This window comes from Octodon degus, unplaced genomic scaffold (assembly GCF_000260255.1).
Source record: "Octodon degus isolate 3935 unplaced genomic scaffold, OctDeg1.0 scaffold00004, whole genome shotgun sequence".
NCBI classification, from domain to species: Eukaryota; Metazoa; Chordata; class Mammalia; order Rodentia; family Octodontidae; genus Octodon; species Octodon degus.
This window is the reverse complement of record NW_004524580.1, coordinates 22751657-22777726: the sequence shown is the minus strand read 5'-3', so window position 1 is coordinate 22777726 and position 26070 is coordinate 22751657. Positions and strand designations below refer to the sequence as shown.

At 48.0% G+C, this 26070-nt stretch overlaps 1 protein-coding gene across 1 annotated transcript in view; it reads right to left on the bottom strand.

The window, feature by feature from the left end:
* Plxnc1 (plexin C1) overlaps nt 1-26070 on the bottom strand; it is a gene marked incomplete at its 5' end in the record, with an annotated part of 142047 nt that overhangs the window by 29404 nt on the left and 86573 nt on the right. The window contains 9 exons of the mRNA XM_004623905.2: nt 8159-8305; nt 12314-12512; nt 13202-13326; nt 13559-13597; nt 17796-17899; nt 18202-18303; nt 21791-21893; nt 23978-24163; nt 24278-24481. Coding sequence (XP_004623962.1) covers nt 8159-8305; nt 12314-12512; nt 13202-13326; nt 13559-13597; nt 17796-17899; nt 18202-18303; nt 21791-21893; nt 23978-24163; nt 24278-24481 — 1209 coding nt within the window. The remainder of the gene's footprint in view (nt 1-8158; nt 8306-12313; nt 12513-13201; nt 13327-13558; nt 13598-17795; nt 17900-18201; nt 18304-21790; nt 21894-23977; nt 24164-24277; nt 24482-26070) is intronic.

Sequence of the window (26070 nt, the reverse complement as noted above, 5' to 3'; positions counted from 1 at the left end):
CTTTGCTAATGCGAGCCAGGCATCAGCAGCAGGATGCAGCATCTGCAGTAACCCTCTTCTGCTCTACCAGAGCCCCACTGTGTGACCACGCTCTAGCCCAGGGCACATAAAGGGTTTTCTGCCCTAACAGAAGGAAGAGTTGTGCTTGGGGCTGTGACAGTCGTCTTGGGAGGAGGAGGAGGAGGCAAGGCCAAGAGCAGCACAGAGACGGCTAGCCAGAGCTCTGACAGGGCTGAGGGTGTGCAGCGGCCTGGGACCCGCTCACCTTGGCGCTCTGCTCCAAGATGTGAGCCCATGAGCTACTCTTCCAGGGCCCGTTTTCTCTTTCTCACAGCTGAATGTACCCGACCCAACAGAGCGTACCCTGCAGACAATGAGGTGGACAAATTCAGTTCAGTTGGGACACGCATTTATCTCACATCAGTTTGATGCAGGCTTTGTAGCTGGCACCAAGTGGGCCTGGCTGTAATCCTGCCCGGGAAATATGGGCAGACTTGATTCTGAGACGGATCAAAGACAGCCAGTAAATGGAGCATTTTGAGAGTTCCAAGAGACCTTGACTCTGGCTTGGGGGTCACTCACAGGGAGGGAACCCCGGAAAACCACATGGAGTGGGCGGGGGAGAGTGGGGCAGACTGTGCACATGAGGTCCCCCGACCAGAGGTCAGGGTGGTCCCGCTCAGCAGCTGGCAGGTCAGGAAGCCCTGGAAGAAAAGGCCCCTGCTTTGGGCGGAAGAAGGGTGCAGAACCTTCCCCGCCATGGCCGACGTGCCAAGGATGTGCGGGGTGAGGCGGAGCACTGCACAGCTCTGGGATCCTGACAGAATAGCCTGCGTGCTGAGCATGCCTCACATACCGGCAATGACTGCTACGTCTCACGGGGCTATGGAGGGAGCTAGCACTCTCCTCCTTTCACCGATGGAGAAACAGAAAGAGACAGATTTAGAAATGACCAAGATCACAGGACACTGCTAAGCCAAGAGACAGACAGCCGGGACCCAGGGCATCCCAGGTGGTGCCCTGGGGGAAGATAGCAGGGCCCAGGCAACACAGCAGGGCCTGACCTCTGCCCTCTCCTGGCCTGAGCCTTGCAGCATCCTGAATCTGAGGGTCCCAGGCTCAGGCTCTGTCCCTGCTGCTGTGGGGGCAAGTGACCACACTCTGCTATGCAGCAGCCCCTGGGGATCTTCCTTAAAAGCCAGCTGTTGACCAGCTGTGCCCTGTGTACAGCCCTGCATAGGGCTGTTACTGAGGAGGGCTGCAGAGGTCAATGCTGCTGGGTAACTGCAGGCTCAGACCAGAAGGGTCCTTCCTGGCCTGTCCCTGAGAGGCCTCTTTGGGAGAGTTGTTCAGGGCCATCCGTTTTGTCCTGCCCACAGCTGTCCATTATCTGACAGCAAAGGGTCACCACGTCACATTAAATGAGCACATCAATGCACAGGTGTTTAAGAAATGCTTTCAGCCAGGTGTGATGGTGCACACCTGTAATTCCAGCACTCAAGAGGCTGAGGCAGAAGGACCATGGTGAGTTCAAGACCAGCCTGAGCGACACAGAGCGTGCAAGACTTTATTTATAAACATAGGGGGCTACAGCTGGCCCACAGAGCATTTGCTGATCTAAAGTATATGGTGAGACACTGTCTCAAAAAGAGAAAGAAATGAAAAAAGAGAGAGAGAGAGAGAGAGAAAGACTTTCAATGATGCTGCATGTACTAGCCAACCCCCATTGCATACCACCCATCATCAATAATCAACCAAAGCCAATGCAGAAGGGACACTTCCTGCTTAGTAGACCTTATAGCTGACAAGAAAAATAGCTCTGTCAAGAAAATCTGTTATGAAGAACCAGTACTTCCTCAGCGGCAGGCACTGCAGCTGGATGTGTTACACACAGTCCTAGTTTTTGACCAGGTCAGTGGCCCAAGGGTGGTTTTTATCACTTGCCAGTTGCCAACAGGGAAACAGCTCAAGAGAGGTTGAGTGACTTGTCCAGGGTCACACAGCTAACCTGCCTCTTCAGCCCTGGCCCCACAGCAGTGGACAGACAGCTGCATTCCTCCTCCCTGTGGCCATCCCCAGGGTCCCTCTGCAGGATGTGACAACTGCAGGAATTGAGAGCGGGGTTGGGGGGGTGGGGGGGAAGGGCTGCAGGGGCGGGAGGATGAGCCAGGGCGGGAAGTGCCATCTCCCCAGGGAGGGTGTCCAGATCCTCATTAGATGCCCTGCCACAGTCTTGGCTCATAAAGGCAGCCTGTGGCTGCATCGTGGCTGGACTACATGCCTCAGAATACCTAGAAAGCCCCTGCAGAAGAATTTATTACAAACCAGCAACTTTGTCGTAAAAAGCCTTAGAGCAATAATTGCTTTCATTAAATAAAACCTATAAAATATATTTCTAATTCCATTTCAGGGCCAAATGAAAGTCAAGGGGAACGTCTGGTTTTTCTATCAAACTCAGCAAAGCTTTTAAGTTTTTCCAGGCTCAATTCATGATCCAGGACTCCTGCCTGTCAGCCTGGGAACTCTGTGTTTGATTTCCTCTGCTGCTGCTTCTGTGACCCCAACCCAGATGGGCAGCCCCAAGCTTCCTGGGTTGAGGGATTCCGCTCCCCTAGGAGCACAGTGGGGGCGGGGGTGGAGAGGACAGAAGTGGAGCCTTCGCCATTGTGAAGACAAAAGCTGATAAGCCTAACCCCAAAACCCCACCAGTGTTTGTCCAGACTTGCTAGAATTTGTCCATCCTAGAGTGATGTGAACAGAGCTCACTTTTGAAGTAGGTCAAAAAATAGTTGATTTCAGTGTTTTTTGTTTTTTTTCCAAAGGGCCCCACCAGTGCCAGATCTGCGGAGAGCAACAAAGCCTTTCCACTGCTGCGTCCAGACAGAAAGGAAAGAGGCCAAGTCTTTCCAGGCTAGTGAGCAGGAGGACTCCAGTTCTTTTTCTCTATTACATCAAGCCCTAGATTAAAGGAGGGCTAGCAAACTTTCTGGAAAGGGCCAGATAGTGAACATAGAAGGTTCTGAGGCTCAGGTGTCCGCTGTTGCCACTACTTGCTCTGCCAAGGCAGCAGGACAGCAGCCACAGATAATTGGGAAATGAATGTGTATGGCCACATTCCAATAAAACTTTATTTATAAACATAGGGGGCTACAGCTGGCCCACAGAGCATTTGCTGATCTGTGCTGTAGATAACAGGTGGAAGGCTAACTTGGACAATGGCAAGAAGACAAATCAAGAAAATACTTTTTATCTTTGCCATGATTTGTAATGAAAATTAGCATTCTCTGAAAAGTATAAACATAAGCAAGCATTCTAACAATAAAATTAGAGTCCCATTTGAGCCACAGAGAAGAAAATTAAATACTTTTGTACTCTGATAACTAAATTATTTTCTAATTCCAAGATTACAGACGTGAAATGAAAGAACACGAAGAGGAAAGCGATTTAAAGCACTCATTTAAAGTTAATTTTTCATTTTGCACAGCTTGCCGTCAACTATGGAATGACTTACCTAACATGATTATAAAAAATGGTTTCACTCTTTGATCAGGAAGCTCCGTACACTACCTATGAAGTTAGTAATGGTTTCAGTATTATTGCAAGTCATAATGGAAATGATTTGCACTATGGTAGAAAGAAAAAGAAGAAGAAAAAAAGCTCAAGAATTGTTAATTAACTCCACTGTTTCTCCACAAATGCTAGGAGTATTAAAAACAAGACTGCTGAAGTGCAAACATCAGGATTTAATGAACAATAGGATGTAATTGAAGTAACAGAGAATGACTTAATCGGGACAGTGGGTTGTTTAATTACGAGGATAATGGATCTTCTGCAAGGACAAACTAAATGGAACAGAGGAGTTGGGGAGATCGGGAAGAGGTAGGGAGAGGTACAGAGGAGTCGGAGAGATGGGGAAGGAAGTGAGGCAGGGAGAGGTGAGGAGCACATCGCCTGGAAGCACCAGGGTGAGATGCTCTTCCTCGAGATCGCCAGCACCGTGTTATGTATGAAATATTTTATTAAGTAGGATTGTCACAAATGGCAAGCACTGGGGAAAGAACCAGCCTACTGTGGGCTGGCATAAAACCTTCAATAAATCATAACGGATGCATTACAATTTCTGCAGGCATGTCCCTGTGCCTTTTCAAGAATTTCTAATAATCTTAAAGACTTTCCTACAGATATGAGAATGAGTGCAATAATATGTTTGTCGGAACCCTGTTTCCCAGGGTGCCAAGATACTATCTCTCCAGTACAGCAGATTGGCAAGCTCATTTCCTGGGTTTAAGAGTTCAAAAAACCATTTCTCGCTTAACTTTGATTACAAGTCAAAGTCCTCTTGCTAATTCAGCACGTCTGCTACAAGTTATTGGTTTTTCTCATCTCCTCTTCAAAGTGAGGCAAATGTCCTTTCTCTCATGGGCCCATCTTCCTGGAAGTGAATTTCTCAGGCCTTTCTCAACTCCTCCAAACCTGTGTCCATCCCGAGATCCTGCTCTGAAGGAGCCTGCCATGCACCATCACCTGGCCAGCCTGGGAGAAACAGCAGAGCAACAGCTCTTGGTCTGAAGCTGGCTGTGAAATTGGATGCCCTGGGTACTGAAGGGTTCTCAGGTCCTAGGGTTCTGGGTATAGACACAGCCTCCCCATGCTAGTGTTAGGCAGGAAGCTGATCTGTGGGTGCCCGGCCTTGCTGAACACCACACTGGGAGGGGTGGCTGGCTGCTTTCAGAACAGAGTATGGATGACCCCATCAGGCTTTGCTTAGACTAATATGCAGGGATTTTCCTCCCAAGATGCCAGGGACAGAGCCTAACTTCCCAGAACCCATTTGCTAGTGCAATGATCTCATACCGAAGAAACTGGCAGGACGTCCTCATGTTCTCGAGAACACCCCCACACACCTCGGGAGTGCACATCCTAATCTTGGAGGTGTGAAACCTAACTTCTAGGTTGTTGCACGAGCTGCAGTGTCTCTGAGCATGTGGCCCGATATGCAGCTGGGGGCCTCTTCTCCAACGTGTCCCGGGCATGGCAACAGGGTTTGTCATTTGAAGTTGCTTGCACAGCTGCTCTAGATTTTTCTGACTTTCCTTGAAAGAACCTACACACACACACACACACACACACACACACACACACACAATCAGGGCTGTTCATCACACCTTGGTTTTCAATTACACAAATCACCCCAGGCAAGTTTACAAAGCAAGACTCTAAAACCTCAGTGTGTACAGCCTGGGAGGGGGCTGGAGGGAGACAGGCAGGACAGGGGAAGGCGGGGAGAGAGAAGGGAGAAAATCAGAATCATGATGGTGCCGGCAGGCGAGCTTGCCTGAGAGGAGATGAAAAAACCTTAAATTTTTTATATTGACCTTCTGCTAACATTTTGTCACGCAGGCTTAGACAGGCTCTCATGCCTTCTGTCCAGCTTCTGGTCTAGTCACCTACTGTGAAAAGGAGGCTGAGACAGGTCCAATAAAAAGCATTCAAAATCACTCCAAGGCAAGGGCCCACCCCCTTTCCAGCCTGGGCTCTCCCTATCCACCAGCAAATCCTAATTCGAAAAGGAAGATGTGTAGGTTTAATTTTCCATTTCCCTTCTCCCCAGGGGGTATAAAAGGGGAAGAAAAAAATTTCAAGAGTCGACATGAATTTCTTCAACATCAAGTAACATTTTGATGATGAGTGAGTGCTAACAAATCAGAAACACATGGTCTTAATTGACTGTGAAATAAATAATGTTTCTCAATGAAAGGGAGAAAAAACCGCTCAGATGTAAAGCATTAGGCAGGACTCAGCCCTCAAAAGTTGCTTCAGGCATCTGACTGTTTTCCTAGTCCTACTTCCCTGCTTTCCCTTCCTCTCTGGGCTCAATGTTTTCATGAAACTGAAAGGCTGTTGGATTTCCCTGACCTACATTCATTCGCAAACATTTCTCTTTGGGGACTGCCTTCCTCTGTTTTCTGTTGTTATAACAAAATACCAGCCTCACCTGAGGCTGTGATTTACAAAAGGAAAGCACTTGATTTACCTCCATTTCTGGGGGCCCAAGGGCACGGTGCAAGCATCTCCTGGCTTGGGCAAGGGCCACGTGTGACAAAGGGAAAAGGAGGTATGGCACAGGCTCTATGGCAAGGCAAGAGGGGACAGGAAGCCCCTTCTTATGAAACCTACTCCCTTGGGAATTGTAGCACATCAACCTGTGAAAAGGCAGAGTTCTTGACCTGATTAACTCTTCAAGACTTTAACCACCAGCAGTACAAGTATAACAGCAATTCAAAGTCATCACAAATTTAGAGGCCACAAACTATATCCACAACTATGCCAGGGATCTGTGGACCTTCTGAAAATGTCCCAAAGCAAAAGCCTGGACAAGCAGGTTAGGACCAAGGGCCTGGGTTTGCAAACAAAGCAAGGATCAGTGGAAGAGATCTCTAGCCCTGGGTTCAAAATTCAGTGGGATTCTCTGAGCTGGATGTACAGCAGAATTATCTGGAAAAAGTAAAAAATGCTTCTGTGGCTGGGCTGGATCCCCAGAACCTGACTGCATCAGCCCCGAGGAAAGGCCGCAGCACTGGCACATCTCCTTGTGGGTGCATTTTTAACTAATGTTCCATGAATAACGTTTACATAGCACTTGTGTGCCAGGCGATATCTAAGTGCTTTATACACGACCAGGTCTTTTAACTCTCACCATCCCATAATCATCATCTTCATCTTACACAGGAGGGGACTGAGGCACAGAGAGGGTTAGAAGCTCATCCAGTACCACAGAGCTACCCAGTGGCAGAGGTGGGCCTCAAGCCCCCCTGGCCCAGAGCTCGGCTCTAAACCCATGTACCCATGGCCCTTGGTCAGCAGCACAGCACCCAGGAACACACTAACTGTGCACATTTCAGGTTGCATCCCAGGCCCTCTGAAGCAGATCTCCATGATGCTGTTTCGCAACTGGTGTCTGACAGTGGGGCAATGTGACGCACGCTACAGTCTGAGGACCCCTGGACTGCTTCAGATGGAGAGGGAGAAATCCTTCCGCTCAGCTTCCCACCTCTCAGACAGTGGCATCGTTAGTGGGGATGAGCTACACTTCGAACCAAGAACTGGCAACGGCTCATCTGCACACACTTCTCCCCACAGATGATATAAGCCAACTGTGGCCCACAGCAATGTGGCGCCTTCTCCAATTAGGTTGTGAATTCTTCCAAGATGACACTGCAGGACTCGCACCCAGAGGAAGCCACAGCACTCTCAGCCCTTGGTGAGCAATACCCAAACCCCATGGTAACTTTTTCCTCCCTCTCCACTAATGAGATGGTAAAGAAGTGCAGAGTCTCCATAAAGCTAAAGATCAAATCAAAACTCAGCAATCTCCTTCCCAAGTCTGTATGAACAGAAAAGCTTAGAAAATTCATAAGTACTTATGAAGAGATACAGTACTCTCCATGCAGGGCTCCCTCTGAAATTCCTGAGTGTGCTGTAAATTGGTCTCACTTTATTCAGGGAAGGGAGCAGGTGGGTGGAGTGGGAGCGGGTTAAAAGGAAGTTCTCTGAATGTGAAACCCTCCAGAAGCCAGGCCGTCATCTTCCTGTAGTGATTTACAGCATTCCTCTAAAAATATCTATGAGATCACAGAACATTAAGTGTGTGACACCAAACATTTGTAACTAATCCATGAAAATAAAGTAAGGGCGTCGTGTTGCATGGGGAACGTGGTGGAATTTGTCTTGTGTTATCGTTCTAAAATAAGACGGCCTCAATTTGGTTGAAATATATCTTCACACATTGTCTTCCCAGAGCAGAGCCATTTGAGAAATTCTGATTGCAATTATAAGTGCTGAATAGGGAGTACTTTGCATTTCCTTTGACGATGCTGAAAGCTATAAGCAATCCTTGATATTAAAATCTTTGGAAATTGATGAGAACCTCAGGCGTCATTACAGTGCTTTCTCCCCCAACCCAAGTAATTAAAACCTATTATGCGAGCATGTGTTAATATTTTATCAGCTATTGCTTTTAATTAACTAAACGTAGGAGGCCTCCGAGGTAGCCGGTGGAATGAAGCAGAAGGAGGTGGCTTCAGTGACCCCCACTCCAATCCCACCCGACCTCAGATTTATTTGGGAGTCTGGACGGGGCACCGGCGCGCACACGTACCACAGTGCTGAACTCGGGAACCTGCCACAGCAGCCAGTCTTCATTCAGGGTGTACAGCGCTTTGCAGGTGATCACGTCTACGGGCCCCTTGTTTATTTTCTGGTTCAGCGTCGTCACCAGCAAGTAGAAGGGCTCTCCAACAGTCTCCTTGGAAAGGATGCCAAAGCGACAGTCAGCTTTCCCCAGAACCCACTGTACTTTCCAAAGAATTAAAGTTTCCATTTATGGCAGCACGACAGGAGACAGGAGGCAGTGTTTTCTAACAGTCAACATGAAATTCCCAAGAAAACACTGTACGCATCGCTCCACTGGCGCAAAACCCGGGCCCCCGCGCGGCCGCGCGTGCACACGCGCAGCCACAGCGCCCCGCACCACGCGCTACTTCACGTTTGCGCTGCTCTGTGGTGGATGCTTGTGCTGTTCCCCTCGTGGCGTGATTGGTACCTAAGGAACAGTGAGTGTCTGTGGAGATTTACGCTTAGTTTCAGTGTTTAATCACTTTTTGCAACCCCCCAAAAATGGCATTTTAAAAAACACACATGCGACAGCGTTGGCAACAGGGATGCTTTGGGTGTTACCAGCTTTTCACGAGGGAACCCACCTTGGGCTGGGGCCAGGCCTGTCGCTCACCTACACAGATATCTCTCGCGCAGTCCCACCCAGCACCCCTGGTGCTGTGGCCCGAGAGCTGGTCTGGGTACTTTAGAAAGTGCCACATGCTCAAGGCTTTGCCGTGACATCAGGCCCATCCCGGTGGCTCCAATTCCACGTCTCTGCGGTGGGTCCTTTTCCGGAACGGGGGCTGTCACCTCTGCGGTTACGGGCCTGCCTCAGGTCTCCAGCCCCTACCTGTTGCCAGGACTCTGAGCAGCTCCAGCACCAGGGTGTGTTTTCTACTTCCCCCCAGGCACGTGGCCCAGGTGAGCTAGAGAGTATCTGTGGGCTCGCCGGCCTTGTGTGATCCACAGATGTCAGGCCAATACGTGGGGGATGGGGGCCAGCGGGTCACAGTGCCTCAGTGAGGATGAAAGGCAGCCGCATGGCTCAGGCTTGAAGCCCGGCTTACAAAGTCAAGCTTACAACCAGCGTGCCTAGCTTTCAAAGGAGGGGTCTACTGCCTTTCTTACCCGCTTTCCCTTGATCAGACAAATTCACCCGGCACTCTGCTCAGCTTCCTGGGATCCACCCCTAACCTGGCCCTTGCTTTACACTTCCTGCAACCACATTGGCCCTTCTGGTCCCCAGGATCCCTCTCACCTGTGACCCTGCCCCCTGGCCCTGGGCTCCCTTCATCTCCCTGCTCATGGGGAATATCCCTGAGTCTCTTCCTCATGTCAGGACAGAGGGGGATTTCAGAACTTTCCCAGATGAGAAAGCTGGTGGGACCAGTACATGACATTTGATGCTCATGGGAAATTTTCTTTACTAGTTTATGGGCCGTCCAAGCCTGGCTCTTTCCCCCACCTACTGCAGTGATGGCCTGACCACAAACCTGTGGCCCTACTTCTCTTCCTCCAGCACAGACCAGAGACAGGGCTGAGCACCCTGTGCACAGGCTGGACAGGCCACCGAGGTGACATCGAGGGCCAGAGGGGCTTTCCTGGGCCACATGGGGAGTGGCTTCTGACTCAGGGACCTCAGTCAAGAATTCTCCAGAGTGTAGCCAGACTGAGATGGTGACAGCTAGTCTTACCCTGCTGTCCACACCCTTGGTTCTAACCCTGGCTAGACACCATCAAAATCCTTGGATGCACCTTAAGAATTCCTGGGGATCCTCAGGCCCTACTGTAGACCTACCCGTGTGGCACCGTAGAGAGAAAGCCTGGGAACCCACAGTTTTAAAGCCTTCAAGGGGATCCTGATTGGCCATCTTAGAGAACCTCAGAGCCATAGGTCTCTTTGTGATGACTGGGCAGAAGGGCTAGGTGAAGCACACCTGCAGGGATGTCGCTCCTGTCCCCTGGGGGTGAGCTTAGGCACTTAACGGCCCAGCGCTGACTCTGTCTTCACTCATGTCCTGGTGCTGCCATGGCACTAGGGCCCAGTCCCCTTTCTGTGTGCCTCACCTTCCCCAGATGGGAAGTGGTCATAAAAGCACTGACCTCACAGGACTGTCAAGGGGAAGAAAAGAAAAGGTGAACAAAGCTCTCAGCATAATGTCTTCACATCCAATAAATGGCCTCAACAAGTGCTAATTACTAAGTAAGTTTTTCCAGCAAGCCTTGGAACCCTGGATGGGGAGGTTACCAGGAGGTGTCAGTGTTGCCCACTAGCATTTGTGGGACAATGCAGGAGGACTGGGGTGGTTAGTGTCCCGTGCTACCCATGGACACCTGATTAGGGGCACCAGGGCCTCTGCAGCAGGGGGAAGAAATTATTCCACCGAAAGTGGAAGTCTCACTGACTGGCTGGGTGCCACTTCCTCCCGCGCACTGCGCCACTGCCTCACCGCTGGAGTGCTCCACACGCTCTTGAATCAGCACTGAGAAATCCTGACCCAGAATCCTTTGCTCAAGGGGACTGCTGGGCTTGGTGCCCGGATCTTCTGAATACCTCACCCTTTTCATGCCTGAGAGTCGCTCTTGAGAGCTCAGAGTGACAATCAGATCTCAGGAGGCAGAGCTGGGCAGGAATCTAAAATCTATGGCCACCTTCACGTGACAGATGGAAAACTGATCCAGAAGGGAAAAGCCTGGCCAGGGACACAGCCGGGCAGAGAAGGTCTCAGCGCCCATGCTTGCAGCTTCTAATTGGACTCGGGTCTAGTGCTCTTGCTGCTGTGTCGGGGCTTCCCAAATGCCAGTTGCATAGAAGTCCTCGTGGAGGCATGGGGAAAGAACCAGAGAGTTCAGCTGCAGCTCCTAATTCATCGGTGGGGCAGGCACTGGGCTTTGGAGACCAAGACCAGGAATAGGGCGAGAGTCCTACCACCCTGGTTCAGCAGCCGTTGGGGCTGAAGCAACCACAGTGGGAAACACAATATATTCACCCCAGAAATATTCACTTGACACCTCCCCAAGCATACAATGATTTATACCAAGTAAACAGAAAAGGAGGCAGATTTCATTAATCTTAATAAGCGGGCATTGCCTTGGGAGAAGGAGTCAGTAAAAAAATTTCTAAAAAATTGTTGTGCATCTACTTGTAAGATTGCATTAAACATTAAACCAAGCACAGTCTATTTAAAGTGCTGCTTTTGGATCTCAACTTAAGTAGCACTGTTAAAACCTGTGGCATAGCAGTGTATCTTATTCAGAGTTTAATTAGATTTTGAAACTAGCTGCAAATACACAATTATGCAGTCCTGCCAGAATCTGGATGCCTTGTGAAATTAAGGAAGGACAAGAACCTTCTGTGCTGGGGGCCTTGGAGAGCCCAGCAAAGATTGCGTCTAAGAGAACACCCTGGTTTTCATATTAATATTTTATAACCATAATGGCCAACATTTATGGCGTGCTTACTCAGGGCCAAGCAATCGCATCTTCTCATCTGACCTTTAAAACAGTCATAAAATGCTCTTTTTTCAATTCTATGGGTTATATAACCAAGGAAGTTGGGTGGTCGAGGTTCGGGCCAAGCCATGGGCTCCAAAGCCCACCCTCTCAGCATCTCGAGGGTCTGAATTCCAAAAGACTTTACAATTCAATCCATTACCACCAGTTCACAAGTCACCCAAGAAAGTCAGCTCAGGGGCGGGAGGCCCTCTGGGGACTTGATTCGGTGTGGAATGGCTACTAAGAAGTGATTGCCATTAGCTGACAGCCTGCCGGTAGAAAAAGGACATTTCTACAGTGTTTCTGAAGACAGAAATACAATTTGTTCCCATCAGTTTTGGAAATCCTCCCTTGTTTCCGTACATGTTCTTAAATGGGCCAACAGGGGCCTGGGTGTGAGTTACTGCTAAGGATGAGGAGGTGGGTCCATTAGTAGCATCTTCCCCCAGGAAACTGTAAGTGAATCACACTTGTATAGGCCAATTACTGCAAAAACAGGATTTTTTCTTTATATTTGCCTGTCTGTCCCTGGGAGGGCCCAGGGTTAAATGTGGTTTGGTGCTGACACCGTAGAATGTTCAAGACAGCCTGGCAGACATCAGCATCTCCTAAACATAAGGGCTGTCATACCTCTGACACTGCCCAAGCCTGCGACACTTACCCGAAGGAAACCAGATAGGCAGACGGACATCCAGTTTGTGAGCAGCTTCTCGACCACAGACTCGGTGCGCCGCAGCATGAGCTTGGGCTGCATGTTGCTGGACTGCTCCATCAAGTCCCTGGTCAGCACCTCCAGGATGCTGGTCAGGTAGACCAGCTTGGTCTGCAGGGCAATGGTCAGGAAGGATGCAAACAGACACCTGTTTCCAGACAGAACCTCAGTGAGCCTCTGGCCGCAGAGCTGGCTGGACCCCTGGCGTGGGGGGTTCCCTGGACATGCCCCGGGCCGCGAGGCCACAAGCAGGGTCCGTCCAGTCACTGTTCTGGTTTTTTTAGTGCTAAAGTTTCTGACTGTTTTTCCCTCGAGTCACATAACCTCCCACCATGTTCAATGCCTCATTTGCAGCACTTCAACTGAAGTGGTAACAAGAAGTGGGTCTTTCCAAAATTTTCAGGGTGTTTTTAAAATTAAAAATAACACTTCTGCTTTTTTGATTAAGAATTTGTTTTTTCTTAAGTTTCTTTTTCTTTTTCCTTTTTAGGGTTTTGGAGGGGGCAGTTATGTGCAAGCGTCTCTTCAAAATAGTGTGTGTCAGGTAAAACGGAGATATTGTGGCTGTGTAAACACCCAATCAAATGCTCTGGAAAGCTGGGTCCCATGGCCGACACCCGTAATCCCAGCACACTGGGAGGCTGAGGCAGAGGGACCTCAAGGTTGAGCCTGGCCTGCTTAACTTAGCAACTTAATCAGACACTGTCTCAAAATTAAAAAAGAAAAAAGTAAAAACAGGATTGGGGATATAGTTCAGTGCAAAGGCCCTGGGTTCAGGTCCCAGTACCGTGAAAGAAAGTAATTATTAAAAATTAGAAAACAGGAAGTGACCAATACCTGTCCTTTACTGAGAAATTCTTCTGCTTCTCAAGGGTGTGAATGACAGTGACCAGGAAACTTTTATTACAGATGAGGGCATCCAAAGCTGTGAGGCTTTCACTCTTGTCATCAGCATCTCTGTTCTGAAAGAACAACCACACAGAAGCATATCCTATGACAATATAATGTCAGCTTAAGGCTAGAAACTGTCCACAATGGGTTTTCCAACACAATATATTATTTTAACATTGAATTCATCATCCAAAAAACCCACAATAAAAATTCAAAGCAGTGATAATGGAGATGACAGGCACTGTGATAACACTATGCACATGGGGTGGTCACAGGGCTGGCAGTGGGGACTCAGAGACTTACGTGCATGTCCTCGGTGAAGATGTGAGTGAAACCACCTGACTGAAAGGAAGGAGACACTCTTGTCATTCATAACATCCAAAGAAAACGAACAGTGTATTTTTGTTACAGTACTCCAGTCTGACTTATTTAATTTAATTTATTTATTTATTTTGGTACTAGGGATTGAACTCAGGACCTTGTGCTTCCCAGGCAGAGATATGCCACTGACCTATCTCACAGTCTGTTTTTTTCTTTTCTTTTTTTAGATTTTAGGTAAGGGTCTTTAGGGTCTCACTACTAGATCAGACTCGAAGTGATCCGCCAGTTTACAGCCTCCCAAGAGCTGGGATTACAGGCATGCACCACCACACCCAGTCTCAATTGCTATCTCAGTGTGGCGGGACTGGCAGGGCAGGCTGGGGATCAAAACCCCGGCCCCTGTGCCTGCTTGCAGGCACTTCCATCTGCTGAGCTATTTGGCCGGCCCTCCCAGTCTGTTTTAATAAAGGAGAGAGACACTATGTGCTAGTCAGGAAGAGCCCTGGGTGTGTGACCTCCACACTTGCTTGAAGAGGTGATAAATATTCAGCTCCTAAGAAGCCCCACCAACCCAAAAGTACCCTAAGAATAAGTTCCCCCGCACAACCCCACTCTGACAGACTCCAAAGTCCAAGAAGTGCTGGTAGAAGGTTATACAAATGTCAGACTACTCCTTAGATCTGAAGGATAAACAATACATTACATTTCCAAGTTTGAACTATCTTAACCATGTAGCAGCCACTGTCCCCATCCAGTGTCACCCAGAAGTAGACAGAGTGGGTGAAAGGACTGAATCTGCAGCCGGACTGCCTGGGGTCACAAGACGTTAGCCAAGGTATTTAACCTCTCCATGCCTGATTTCTCTCATCTGTAAAATGGGTACATTGGATCACATCTCATAAACTCAGCGTGGACACAAATGACCAAGCAAATACAAGAAGACCCTACGTCAGCTCGTAGTAGTCTTTCTATCCATAACTGAGCTCAAAGTAATGCAGTGCTGAGATACCCCTGGTTTTGAAAAAATATTTTATATTATGCTTGTAGCTCCTAAGCATAAATTCATTTTTTTCTTTTTTCTTTTCTTCACAGTGAAAGTAATGTTTATTAACACTGGCTCCTTATAAACAAAACATATTTATATATAAAATCTATGCAATGCAAAAGATTCCTTTCTTCATCCTTACTCCAGATGCAGTGTGCTAATCCTAAATTCTTAAATATGAGTTTGTATAAAGTATTTATCATTTACCCAGGTGGGATGATGTGAACCTAGAGTTCCAGCACTCAGGAGGCTGAGGTAGGAGGATTTTTATAAGTTCAAAGCCAGCCTGGCTACATCGTGAGTTCAAGGCCAGCCTAGGCTACATAGTGATATGTTGTCTTGAAACCAAAAAAAAAAAAAAAGTATCACAAATTTTACTGGAAGTAATGATTAAATTTTTAAAAGCACACTGAGTAACACTTTAAATAAATCAACTGAATAAACTGTTTGGTCTCTTTCTTTCTCTGGCATGAGCCTTTGGACCAGTGTTACGTCTCACTAGAGTAAATTTCTTCTGCAGGGAATCGTTTGGCATTGTTTCAAATCTATTACCCTGAGCAGAAGACATCAAACTATTTTGGTAGCAAAAGCAAAACAAAAACAAAATAAAACAAACAAACAAAGAACACAGAGCCTGGGTTTGCTTTTTATTTGGTCTCTCATATTCTTGTGCTGAATCATCTCCACATAAATGGGCATATTAATCAGATTGATTCTCCACCTTAAGGAAGGTATCGCTGCCCAGGCTCTCTAGGCTTTCTTTCATTCAAATTTCCTTCCTCTAAGAGGTTACTTCCTCTGTTTACCCTTACTGCTTTTCCTATTCTGAACAAATCCAAGATGTGTAAATACAATAAAAAGCGAAGCTTTAGAAGCCAAAATCAACAGGCAGGGCACAGCACCAGGGAACTGGTGGGCGCCGGTCCCTGCAGTGAACCTGCGGATTCCTCTAGGTTTCGCAGCTCTCTCTCAGGTAGGTGCCCATCAGTCAAGTCCTCCCTCCAACACCCAGGCTCCAGGCTGAGAGGATCTGGCTCCAGATCAATCAGCGCAGCCCTAATTAATACGAGGCCCTATCTGCAGCCTGGAGCGCATTTCTGGTGGCAACGTCCCCTGTTCTCTCTCCTAATTAATATATGTCCAGATTTAACTTAGGTTTTCTTGATTGAGTTCAGACAAGCTGATACTTGGTTTTCCTGGATCCACTCATTTAATGACCCTTTCGGACTTCAATTTTTCTGGCCTTCCCCTTCAAGATCATACAAAAATCTGAGTTAAATTAGTTCAGTTCCGTGTAACTATCGCTCTTCCCAAATAATGCAGCATTGGTTCTGGGATTGTGTTTTGTTTGGCTGAGGTTTCTTGGACCCTTGTACTCTCATTGCTGTGTCTTGCTCCTGATTACTAGATTCAGAAGACAGCAAATTTTCTTTCTCAGGCCACCGATGACTCTATTCAGCACTCTAAGACAATCATTAACTAGAAATGCCCACATACTACTCAGCTGATGGCAAAATCGCCGTGATTTTCTTGCTATTAAATTTTTAATGGAGGCTCAGAGAGCTGGGAGATAAGAACTCAGGTTGCCACCTTCGCTGAGGCCCTGTGGAGTTGCCCCAATAGGGGACGTGACCCCCAGCTTCTGCAGGTGGGCTGCTGCCATGGAAATGGATAAGGCAGTGAACGGCCGATCTGGTGCCTGGTACTCCTGGAGGATAAGTTTAAAAAAGATACAAGTGCAAACAGTTGAAGTTTTATTTATAGCTTTCTTGATTTACAATGTGAAACATGGTCCCCAAAATATGGACAGTGTTGTATAGAGCTATCCCAACCTCCAGGCACAGCACCGCATATCATGGTGTCCATGTCTGGAATTATGGAGAAGCTGGAAATTGCTTACTGCATGTGTCTGGGTTTTTGAACTCTAGGCATCCTGCCAAGTATAGCCGAGAAGCTTCTGGTAAGGTGAGACAAACTCTCCTCTGGCCTGCAGAGATTTCTGGCTTTGTTTCGAAGTCTAGATTTAAATATGACCATGGGTGTTGATGTGTGCTAGAGTTGGGTCTCTCCGGTAGATACCAGTCCCAGTGAAAACTAAGTCGCAATGCGGTGGAGCTGAGGTATCAGGACATGTGAATGACGATATAGAAGAGGGTGGGTGAGGACCCTGGTCAAAGGCTTGCGGGGGGGCATAAATAAAAAAGGCTTGGTGGTTGAGGAAGTGGCAGTGTCAAGGAGACTACAACCCAAAGGGCTAGACAGACTCCTCCTTGCAGCACTAAGGCAATAATCCATCATCTCACGCAACTATTTATAATAAACGAGGATGATCCAAAACGGATCAGCTAAAGAAAAACTGCTGAAGGCCAGCCAGATAACTCAACAGACTAAAGCACCTGCTTAGGCAAAGCCCAGCGGTGGGGTTTGATCCTTGGCGTGCCACGCTGGCCCCGCCCCCAGGGCACACTGAGACAGCGATTGAGACTGGGCGTGGTGGGGTGCACCTGTGATCCCAGCCCTTGGGAGGCTGAAAACAGGAGAATCACTACGAGTCCGATCTGTGTAGTGAGACCCTGTAGACCCCGTAGGCCCTGTCTTAAACACATTTTTAAAAAAGAGAAAGAAAACCTACTGAAGAGAACCATAAAAACTCTACATTGCTAAAAGTGCCTGCTTGCAACTCAAAAGACATACACATTGGCTTCTTCCCTTTTGCCTGGTAGTGCTTTTCATTTCCAATTGAGAAGTAATGGTGACTAATCTAGAAGCTGCAATGGAAGTCAGGCAGATAAACACAACAGATTGGCCAGCCCACAATTTATTGATTTTTAAATGAATTAGTTCACTTCCCAACTGCAAATTCAGTTTTAAACTGGTAGTAAAATAAAGCAAAAATCATCACTCTGAACTTCCACCCCTCTTAGGTTTTTTTTTTTTTTTTTTTCAGGTTTTTTTTTTTTGTTTTTTTTTTTTTTTACGGGACAGAGTAATCGCCAGTGACCCATCACTGTTTTATACCCTAATCAATGCAATTAATAGTTATCTTTCTGCCTGCTTTGCTTAAATTTAAGCCAGTATGTTGAACCTAGTGTATTAACCACAGCTGCCTTGGAAGAAAATACCTTCATTATTATTCAAGACTCAACCTTAGGAATATGATCAATGCTCTTTTACCTCAGGGAAGAAAGTTCTCAGAGCAAAATGTTTGTAGTCAAGGAAGGGAACAGTTCCAAAACTATCAACCACATCCAATTTATCCATCTGCAGCTCAGCAAAGCCTGCAAAACAGAATCCCAAGAGCAGTATTTTGACTCCACAAACAATGGATAAGATCTTCTGCTGTTTTGTCTAACATGGAGTATGACCTTGGTTTTCATTAAAGAAAAAACAATAGATAATTACTTGGTTGGCTGCAGAAAAGCGCTGAAATAAAACACAAAGCCAGGCCCCGGCCCTGCTGTTCAATTGCCTTCTATTTTACAAGCACTTCTCATTACCATAGCCATCTCCATGTAAGAGCAAAAATTAAAATACAAGTAAAATAGCCTTGTTTATCTACAAATACAGTTCCGGAGCCTACCGTCACGTATCTCCTTCCGGAGCTCGCTTTCCAGGAGTTCCAGCTGTTGACTCTGCTTGCGGCTCAGCTCCTTTGATTTCTGCCTGGTCACCCCCACAGCCGCTAGGGAGACAGAGATGCTGTGTCAGATCAATGCGTTAACTTGCAAAACAAAAACAAGGAAAAGAAACAGAGGTAGAGAGATGGGAAGAGATCAAGAGAGAATGCAATGGAAAATAGCATCTAAACTGGGGGCATTGGTGGATGCCTGTCATCTCAGCTACTTGGGAGGCTGGGGCCGGAAAATTGAATGTCTGAGGCCAGTCTGGACCAAGCAGTGAGACCCTGTGGTAGAGTACCCTTGGGTTCAATCCTCAGTACTGCAAGGGGCAAAGGAAGGAGGGAGGGAGGAAGGGAGGGAAGGAGAAGGGAGGAGGGGAGAGAGGAGGAGAGGAAGGGAGGATGGAGAAAAAGAAAGAAAGAAACAGCACTGAAGAGCCAGACTTTATCAAAGGAAATTTTCCCAGCGAGGGTCATTCTAAAGAAGAGGATGCTAAAATGCAACAGGAAAAAGAAAACCCTACTCATCTTAAAGTGAAAACTAAATCAAATAACCTTCACTTATGACCAAAGATCCCAGCTGGTTGAAAAGTAATGAAACGAGCTAAGTCTCCCCATAGCCACGGGCCACTTATATTGGTTCATTCTTTTTTCAGTGTTTGTAAACATCCCTGGAGAAACAAAGTCATGCACTGAGTGCAGAGAGAGACCACCGATCCACAGCTGGTGGCCTCGGCCAGACTCACGCAGCTGTAGTGGGGTGACATCAAGCCCAAGGAACGCCCAGGCTGGATGTCGCTTCTTTCTCCACTTCATCTAGCCTCTAACCGTGCTGCCTGCCGAGCTGAGAGGGATGGAGCTGGAGCTTGGGCTCACAGCCCGGCTTTGGGTGACCTGGGCTTTATTCCATACATCCCCATGCCTGGCCATTTGTCTGTAAGACAGCTTGCCTCCCTGTGATGTTAAGAGGATGGCAAGGCGTAACTTCCAGGAAGCATTCAGAACATAATCTTTAAAAAGAATGGCCACTCAATAACTGTCAATTATCATTATCATCTTATCTTAGCAAGGTTCTCCTCGTGCAAAAGAAATTATGTAATCAAAGGGCTCTCCTGACAGCAGATGTGACAGGCCGTAGAAGGAATCAAATTTCAGCTCTTTACAGACTCCGCCATGGAGGCAGCAGGCCTAACCACGATGTCCACTGTGCACCTCTGAGGAGGCCCTGGGCAGCCATTCCCGACCTTGCTTGGTCATGGAAAGCCTTTCCCCAGGAGCATGCACAGGAGGCTTCAAGCAGGAGGCCTCCGGGATGCTCTGTAGGTGGCAGGCTCAGGCCGGGTGTGCAGTGAGTGTTGACTGCTCGCAAGACTGGCTGCCTGACTTCCTTGTGCTTCTGGGCCTCTTGCCCCCCGGGAATGTGTAAGGAGAGGACAAGAGCTTCACAGAGCTTTGCAGTGCAAACAAAGCCATGTGTCACACTTAGCCCACTGCACGTTGAAGACCAGGAACAATCTCCACAAAGAAAGTCCAGGAGGAGGACTGACGTGTCACCCATGTACAGGTCAGAGGTTTCTAGAAAGTCACCGGCTGAACACAACACTTCAGCAAAGATGGTGCGTTTGAGCGGGGGATGGTGGTGTACGTCTGTAATCTTAGCACTTGGGATGCTGAGACAGGAGGATTCTCATAGGTTCAAGGTCAGCCTGGACTGCAGAGTGAGACCCTGTCTCAACGAACCCAAACAAACAACAACAAAACAAAGTTGATGTACACGAGGCAGCTCGACAGCAGTGGACTCTCAAAACGCATTCGGCATTTGGACTACAACAGTAAGTAACCTTCACTGATGCTAACACAGGCCAAGAGGTAATGAAAGTATCAGCCCAGTTTTAGACTCTGAACACTTGACAGGTAAGCACTTGGGAAGAACATTTTTTTTTTTAATGGTTGAAATAAGAACAGGGTAAAATCAGCCTCCTGAAAAGTAAACACATTCTATTAGGCCAGTTAGTCATACCCATGAACCTTTCGTTCTCCAGACTGGGAATGACACGTGGGAAAGGAACTTATGCTAGCTTCTCCTGACCCAGAGATTCCTGAAGTTATCAGCAACATAGCAGGTGCTCAATACAAACATGGATGAAGAGATGAATGAATGAATGAGAGGATGAAGAGATAGAAGAAAACATTACCTTCTGCCTGTCCTAGACTAAAAGATTAGAAAGGCAACACTTGTGCTGCTCCACAGATATGAAGTGTTACATTAGTTGGGGAAGAAGACCTCTTTTCCAAAGAAGAAGAGTGTTATGATTTCTATCCAAATGTCCCCAAAATGCTCGTGCGCTCATAAATGGGACTTCGGGGATGTGGTTAGACCACAGAAGCATGATACTCACCAGTGGATCAGTCCATTGATGAGTTCCTAGCTAGCTGATATCCAGAGGGGAAGCCTTGCATTTACATTCCCAATCCCCTGCCCAAGTCACTGTCCCCAAGATGCAAAAAAGGTGACAAACTGAGTAGGACATCTGAGCTCAGGCCCATCCTCGGGGTGCAGGACTCTATGTCCTTGGGCAAATCACCATGACTCAGTTTCCCAACAGTCCAGTCAAGATATTCTGGACTAGGCCTCAGAGAGTTCACGGTTTTAAAAAAGTAAATCACATTGTTTATCAACTTATTCAAAGTTGAAAACAATGGTGTGTGGCCCAACCAAACACGCAAGCATGCCAGGTCCAGCCAGGGGCACCCGCATGGGACCACTGTGCTCAGAGGGCCTTGGGACACTGTAGCGGGTGGCACGATTCACGCTTCTAAAGACTTGTTCTGCCAGGAAAAGCCAGGGGTTGGGCGGGGTGGCAGGTGTGTTCGGTGAGCTGAAGAGGCAGCGTGAGGTGACCAAGCTCTGGCCAGGGATCTGCAGTCCCTGAGGAGTGCTGAGGGAATTGTGTTACAGGGCATTTTCTCATCACAGTTCAAATGACTGGAGAAGCAAAGCGGATTCTTTTATTATTGTTATTATTATTATTATTATTATTATTACTTAAAATATATTTGGTTGTTACAGGGACTCGCTACACAGCTCGGACTCATAGTGATCCTCCTGTTTTCAGCCTCCCCAGTGCTGGGATTACAGGCGTACAGCACTACACCCGGACTCTGGCCAGCTCAGCCCGCCTGGGGGTGGGGCTGGCGCAGCATGTGGTGCTGGAGATCAAACTCTGGTCCCTGCACTGGCCTAAGCTTGCCCAAGCAGGCATCTAGTCCATGGAGCTGTCTCGCGGGCCCCCAGTGAAGTGGGTTTTATTTCTCAGACACCAAGATGCCATCTTTGTAACCCAGGCTTTCATTAATGAAACATCCTTTTAAAAAAAATCTTCAGCAAGCCCCCAGCACGCTCCTGTTATTCCCTTCCCAAAGTTTTGATTTGGGTTTTCACCCATTAATACTTAATTGAAGCAAACAGCCCCTGAAAGCTGAAAGTCTGCCTGCCTGACGAGAAGCCCCAGGGAATGGCTTCTCTGACAAAATTAAACAGGGCACTTACCAAAAATGACAATCACGAGCAAGACAGGAAGCACAATCAGGAAGTACCAGTTGGAAGGAACTGACTCTTGCTCTACGTAGAGCTCCAGGTTTCCCAGCTTCACCTAATGGGACAAAAAGCATCACTAAACCCGAGGGAGCTGAGCATCACATTTATGTCCCCCATCTTCTGCCCAAGTCATTGTCCCCAAGAGGCAAGAGGTGAACACCTGAGCTCAGGCCCATCCTTGGGGTGCAGGACTCTGTGTCCTTGGGCAAATCATTCCCTGTGCCTCAGTTTACCGACAATCCAGTTGAGGTATTCTGGACTAGACCTGTGGATTTTAAATGTCGGCCCTCTTCGGCCTGGGGGCTTTAAGTTGCAGGCGTGGACCACTGGGCAAGCAGAAGGCCCCTCCCTACCTTTTATCCAAGAGCCCACACCCATGTTTTCATGGCAGGCTGGTTTGAATAAAGCTTATTATGGTGGAAACCAGTTAGGTCATGCTGACCCATGATTCCTCTGGGTCTTTTTCAGTTTTGTCATTTTGGGGGTGGGGGCAATAAAAATTTTGTAAAACTTGAAAAAAGAAAAACTCTGCAGTCAGCCTCTTTTTCCACGGTCACACTCCAGCATGAAGGTGCATCTGTGTCCTCCGAGCCATGCTGTCTGGTGGAGGCATCAAGCGGCGTGGCCGGGTGTACCTGACACTGCCAGTCCTGGTGTCCCCTGAAGCCCTCACGAGAGGCTGGATCATGAGTCACTAACCACCAGCCTCTCACTCCTTGTAGGGGCAGGATGTGGGTGGCAATATAGGAGTCAGTGTGTTGTGTCTTTTCAGAAAGTCGGCTCAGGGGAGCGCTCCTCAAGCTCCCCAGGGGCTCCCCTGAGCTCCAAGGCCAAGGCCAAGCTGCAGCCCCCAGGACGCTAACCTCTCCCGCTGAGCCCCTAAGGAAGCTCCTGACTGCGCCCTCCACGCAGCCTCCAAGGCTCTCTTAGTGCGGCACCTTCACAGCCCGCAGTTCCTCGACCCAGGACTCCCTAGAGCAGCTGGCCATGGCTCCTTCCTGCCTCCCTGACCAGCACATAAATGTCCCCCTGCAGGCAAGACTTCCTTGTCCACCATACTGGCTACCCTGGCCTGCCCCTAATCCTCCTGACCCTGCCGCTGCTTTCTCTGTAACCACTGATTGCTCCACCACATTTTAAAATTTAGCTTCTTTTCTACATGCCACCATGGGCAAGCTTTGTAAAGGCAGAGGTGTGTGCCTGTCTCTCCTCTGTGATGTCCCCAGCCTAGAGCAAGCATCTAGGAAGCGAGTCCTGGACAATGGAGATGGCCAACACTGGCTCCACTCCACTGCTATGGAAGGTGGTGACCTGTGCACTTAGTTATTATGACTGATTTTATAATAATCAATACCTTGTACCATACAAGAAGCAAAGGGAGGCCTAGCGAAATCTAGTGACATACCTAAGGCCACACAGCTACATACATGTGGCAGCACACCATATTTGTTTTTGCCTTTCAATCTGATGTTCTTTAGTTGTTGTTCTTTATCCAATTATTTATGACTGTGGATCATAAGGCTTTTTTTTTTTTTTAATATACTCTGCAGACCTCACAGGCCGTGAACACTAGGAAAAGGTGGTTCTAATACATTTCGCCTCTCAGTGGTCTCACATCTTTATTGTGGGACATAAATACGTCAGTGATGGGTCCCTTGGACGTGTCGGGGAAGATGAATGACAAGAGGGATGACTTCACGGTGAAGGAAACAACGTGGCCTGTGGGTTCTTTGTTCCCCATCAGACTCTAATGCCCCTCTGAGTATGCTCAGGAGGCCTACTTAGGGTTTTTGCTAAAACATGACACCTTCGCATTTGGGCAAAGAACGGCAGCTCACTGTCAATGGCTCTGGAGATTCTGCTTGCAGATGCCACAGTCTAAATGTATGGTGGGAACAAAAGCTCTCAAGCCTCATTAGGATCCTACACAATGTGTGTTCAGTGCTTTGACATTCAAACAGGCAACGGATGGGTTCCGCAGCTATTTTGGAGGAACTGTGCTTGGGCTTGCAGTACCAGCTTTGTTTACTTAAAGTGAAATCTAAAGATTCATGAAAGATTCCATCCTGGCCTCAGGGGTAGCCACAGAATTACCAAAAGCCAGGTGAAGAGACTGGGCCCAAGGGCTGCGTCACTTACTCGGACTTTTGTGGAAGAGGTGGCAATGCTATTTGCATCCTTGATGTCCTTAATTTTGCAGAGGATGGTAGTGAGATCTTGGTTTCTAGTAATATTTTCAAAGCTGCAATTTAATGGCTTATTTTCCCCATGGAAGAGAGTAATTTCAATGTCTCTCTTAGAAATGTTGAAGTTGTCATTTTCTTTCTGCCAAACAACAAAACAGAGGAAAACAATCAGCATGAGTGGAAACAGGCCTTTCCTGTCCAGGGGTGAGAAGAGGGGGACATCTATCCCCAAGTGGAAGGAAAAGAAACATACTTGAATTTTTACTTCCAGCTCTGTGTCACCCTCAGACTCTACTCGGTACCCTGTAAACCGGGGGTCCTCGAGGTACTGTAGGGCTCCACAGCCCAAGTAGGTGTCTTGAACTCTCAGTTTCACCACCACGTTTGGACGTACTTTTGAGCTCTTTAAGTTAGGGGCTAAAAATCTGCAGAAATCTGTCCCACAGTATTCAGAGACCTGGGAGAGAAGAAAAAGGGTGTTTTAATGCCTGAAGGGGCCAGCGGTAGACTGTAAGGGCCAAGTGACCCGGGCAACCAAACTTCTTAATGGTTTTGTTATCTCATCTGTGAAATGGGGGAGCAACTGTACCTACCTCACAAGACTAAATGAAACCCTAAAGTAAATCAAGCCAAATGGGACAAGGACTCATTCAGTGAAGGGAAGGCCACCTTGAATGATACTATACATGCACAAATGCTTACAAGAAGGGCACATGGCAAGACCTCAACACAGGCTAGCTAGTATGGCTAATATTATTAGTAATAGTGAAAGCTGTCAGAGGGTGAGCCATGGTGAGTGCGGCACTGTAGACAGGGCCAGGCAACAGGAAGGGGAGACCTTGGCCCAGAGGGCTGAGGCGTCCTTCAAGCCAGTGGAGTGGAATCCTAGGAAATTTCAGGAAAGGAAGAGAAGTGCTTCACTCTCACTAGAGCCAGCTCTGCCCTGGACACGCGGCTGGCTGAGTCACTCTGGTTGGGGAGCCTCCTACAGAGTGTTGGCAGAAGTCTAACCACAAGAAAGAAAAAGGCCTTTCAGGCAGTGAGAGAAAACAGAAGTCAAAGGGGCCATGAGTCCCCTGTGAAATGCAGGGTGCAAAAACTGGAAACAGGGCAGACAGCATGGCCCGATTTGTAGGTGTATTTCAAAAAACAACAGAAATATATTGTCATTTCCAGGTGTTTGGAGAGAAAGTGGTAGGTTTAGGGTGGTGGACAGATGTTTACAGAACAACTGGAGCTCATCAAAGAAACTCACCAGGTGGGAGGACTGTCCTCGCTCTTGTCTCTAGTACCAGAGTAGAGGGAAGAGAGCAGGAGGGGTGGAGTCTCTGGGGCCAGGTGCCGACCTCTGGACCAAGGAACCCACCATGCGCCTGAGCAGCAGTTTTCTGTCCTTTGACCTGAATCTCGCTCTCACATTTCTATGCTGGGCTGAAAACTACCAAATCGGCTGCCTCTACTCCCAGCAGCCATATTTCTGCGGAGTCTTCTAGAAAGACTGCCAGCGAGAGGGCCCACCATCCCCATCCTCGGGATGGCTGTGTCCAGCCAAGTGACTAGCTCCCCCAGTCTGAAATACTTTTTCTCCCTAAACTCTGATTAACATCTCAGCTGCCTTCCCTGGCCATCTTATTTTCTTCTGCTCTTTTCTTCTCTTTGGAGTTCTTGCTCTCCCAATTTTGTCCCCTGCCACCCTTGCAAGCTGATGTCTCTGCTTCCCCAGTACCAGCCCACTGGGCCGGCCAGTGGAGAGCCTCGTCAGGACCTTGGGACACCTCCGCCACATCTGGCCATCTGTGAGGGTGTCCTCTTTGGGCTCCCACCCATACCCAGTGACGGCCTCACCAAACTCTCCTAACGCAGCACTGTCAAACATTGCCTGTGCTCACGTCACTCTCTGCTCAGGCTTTCCCCAGCTCCCATTGCCTAGAGAATTAAGGGAACTGTTTTCATGACACTCTTAGGTAGTTGCCCCAATACTTAGCTGGCTTTTGTTGTTGTTGTTGTTGCTATTGCTTCCAGCCATCTCTCTTGCTCATTTTTATT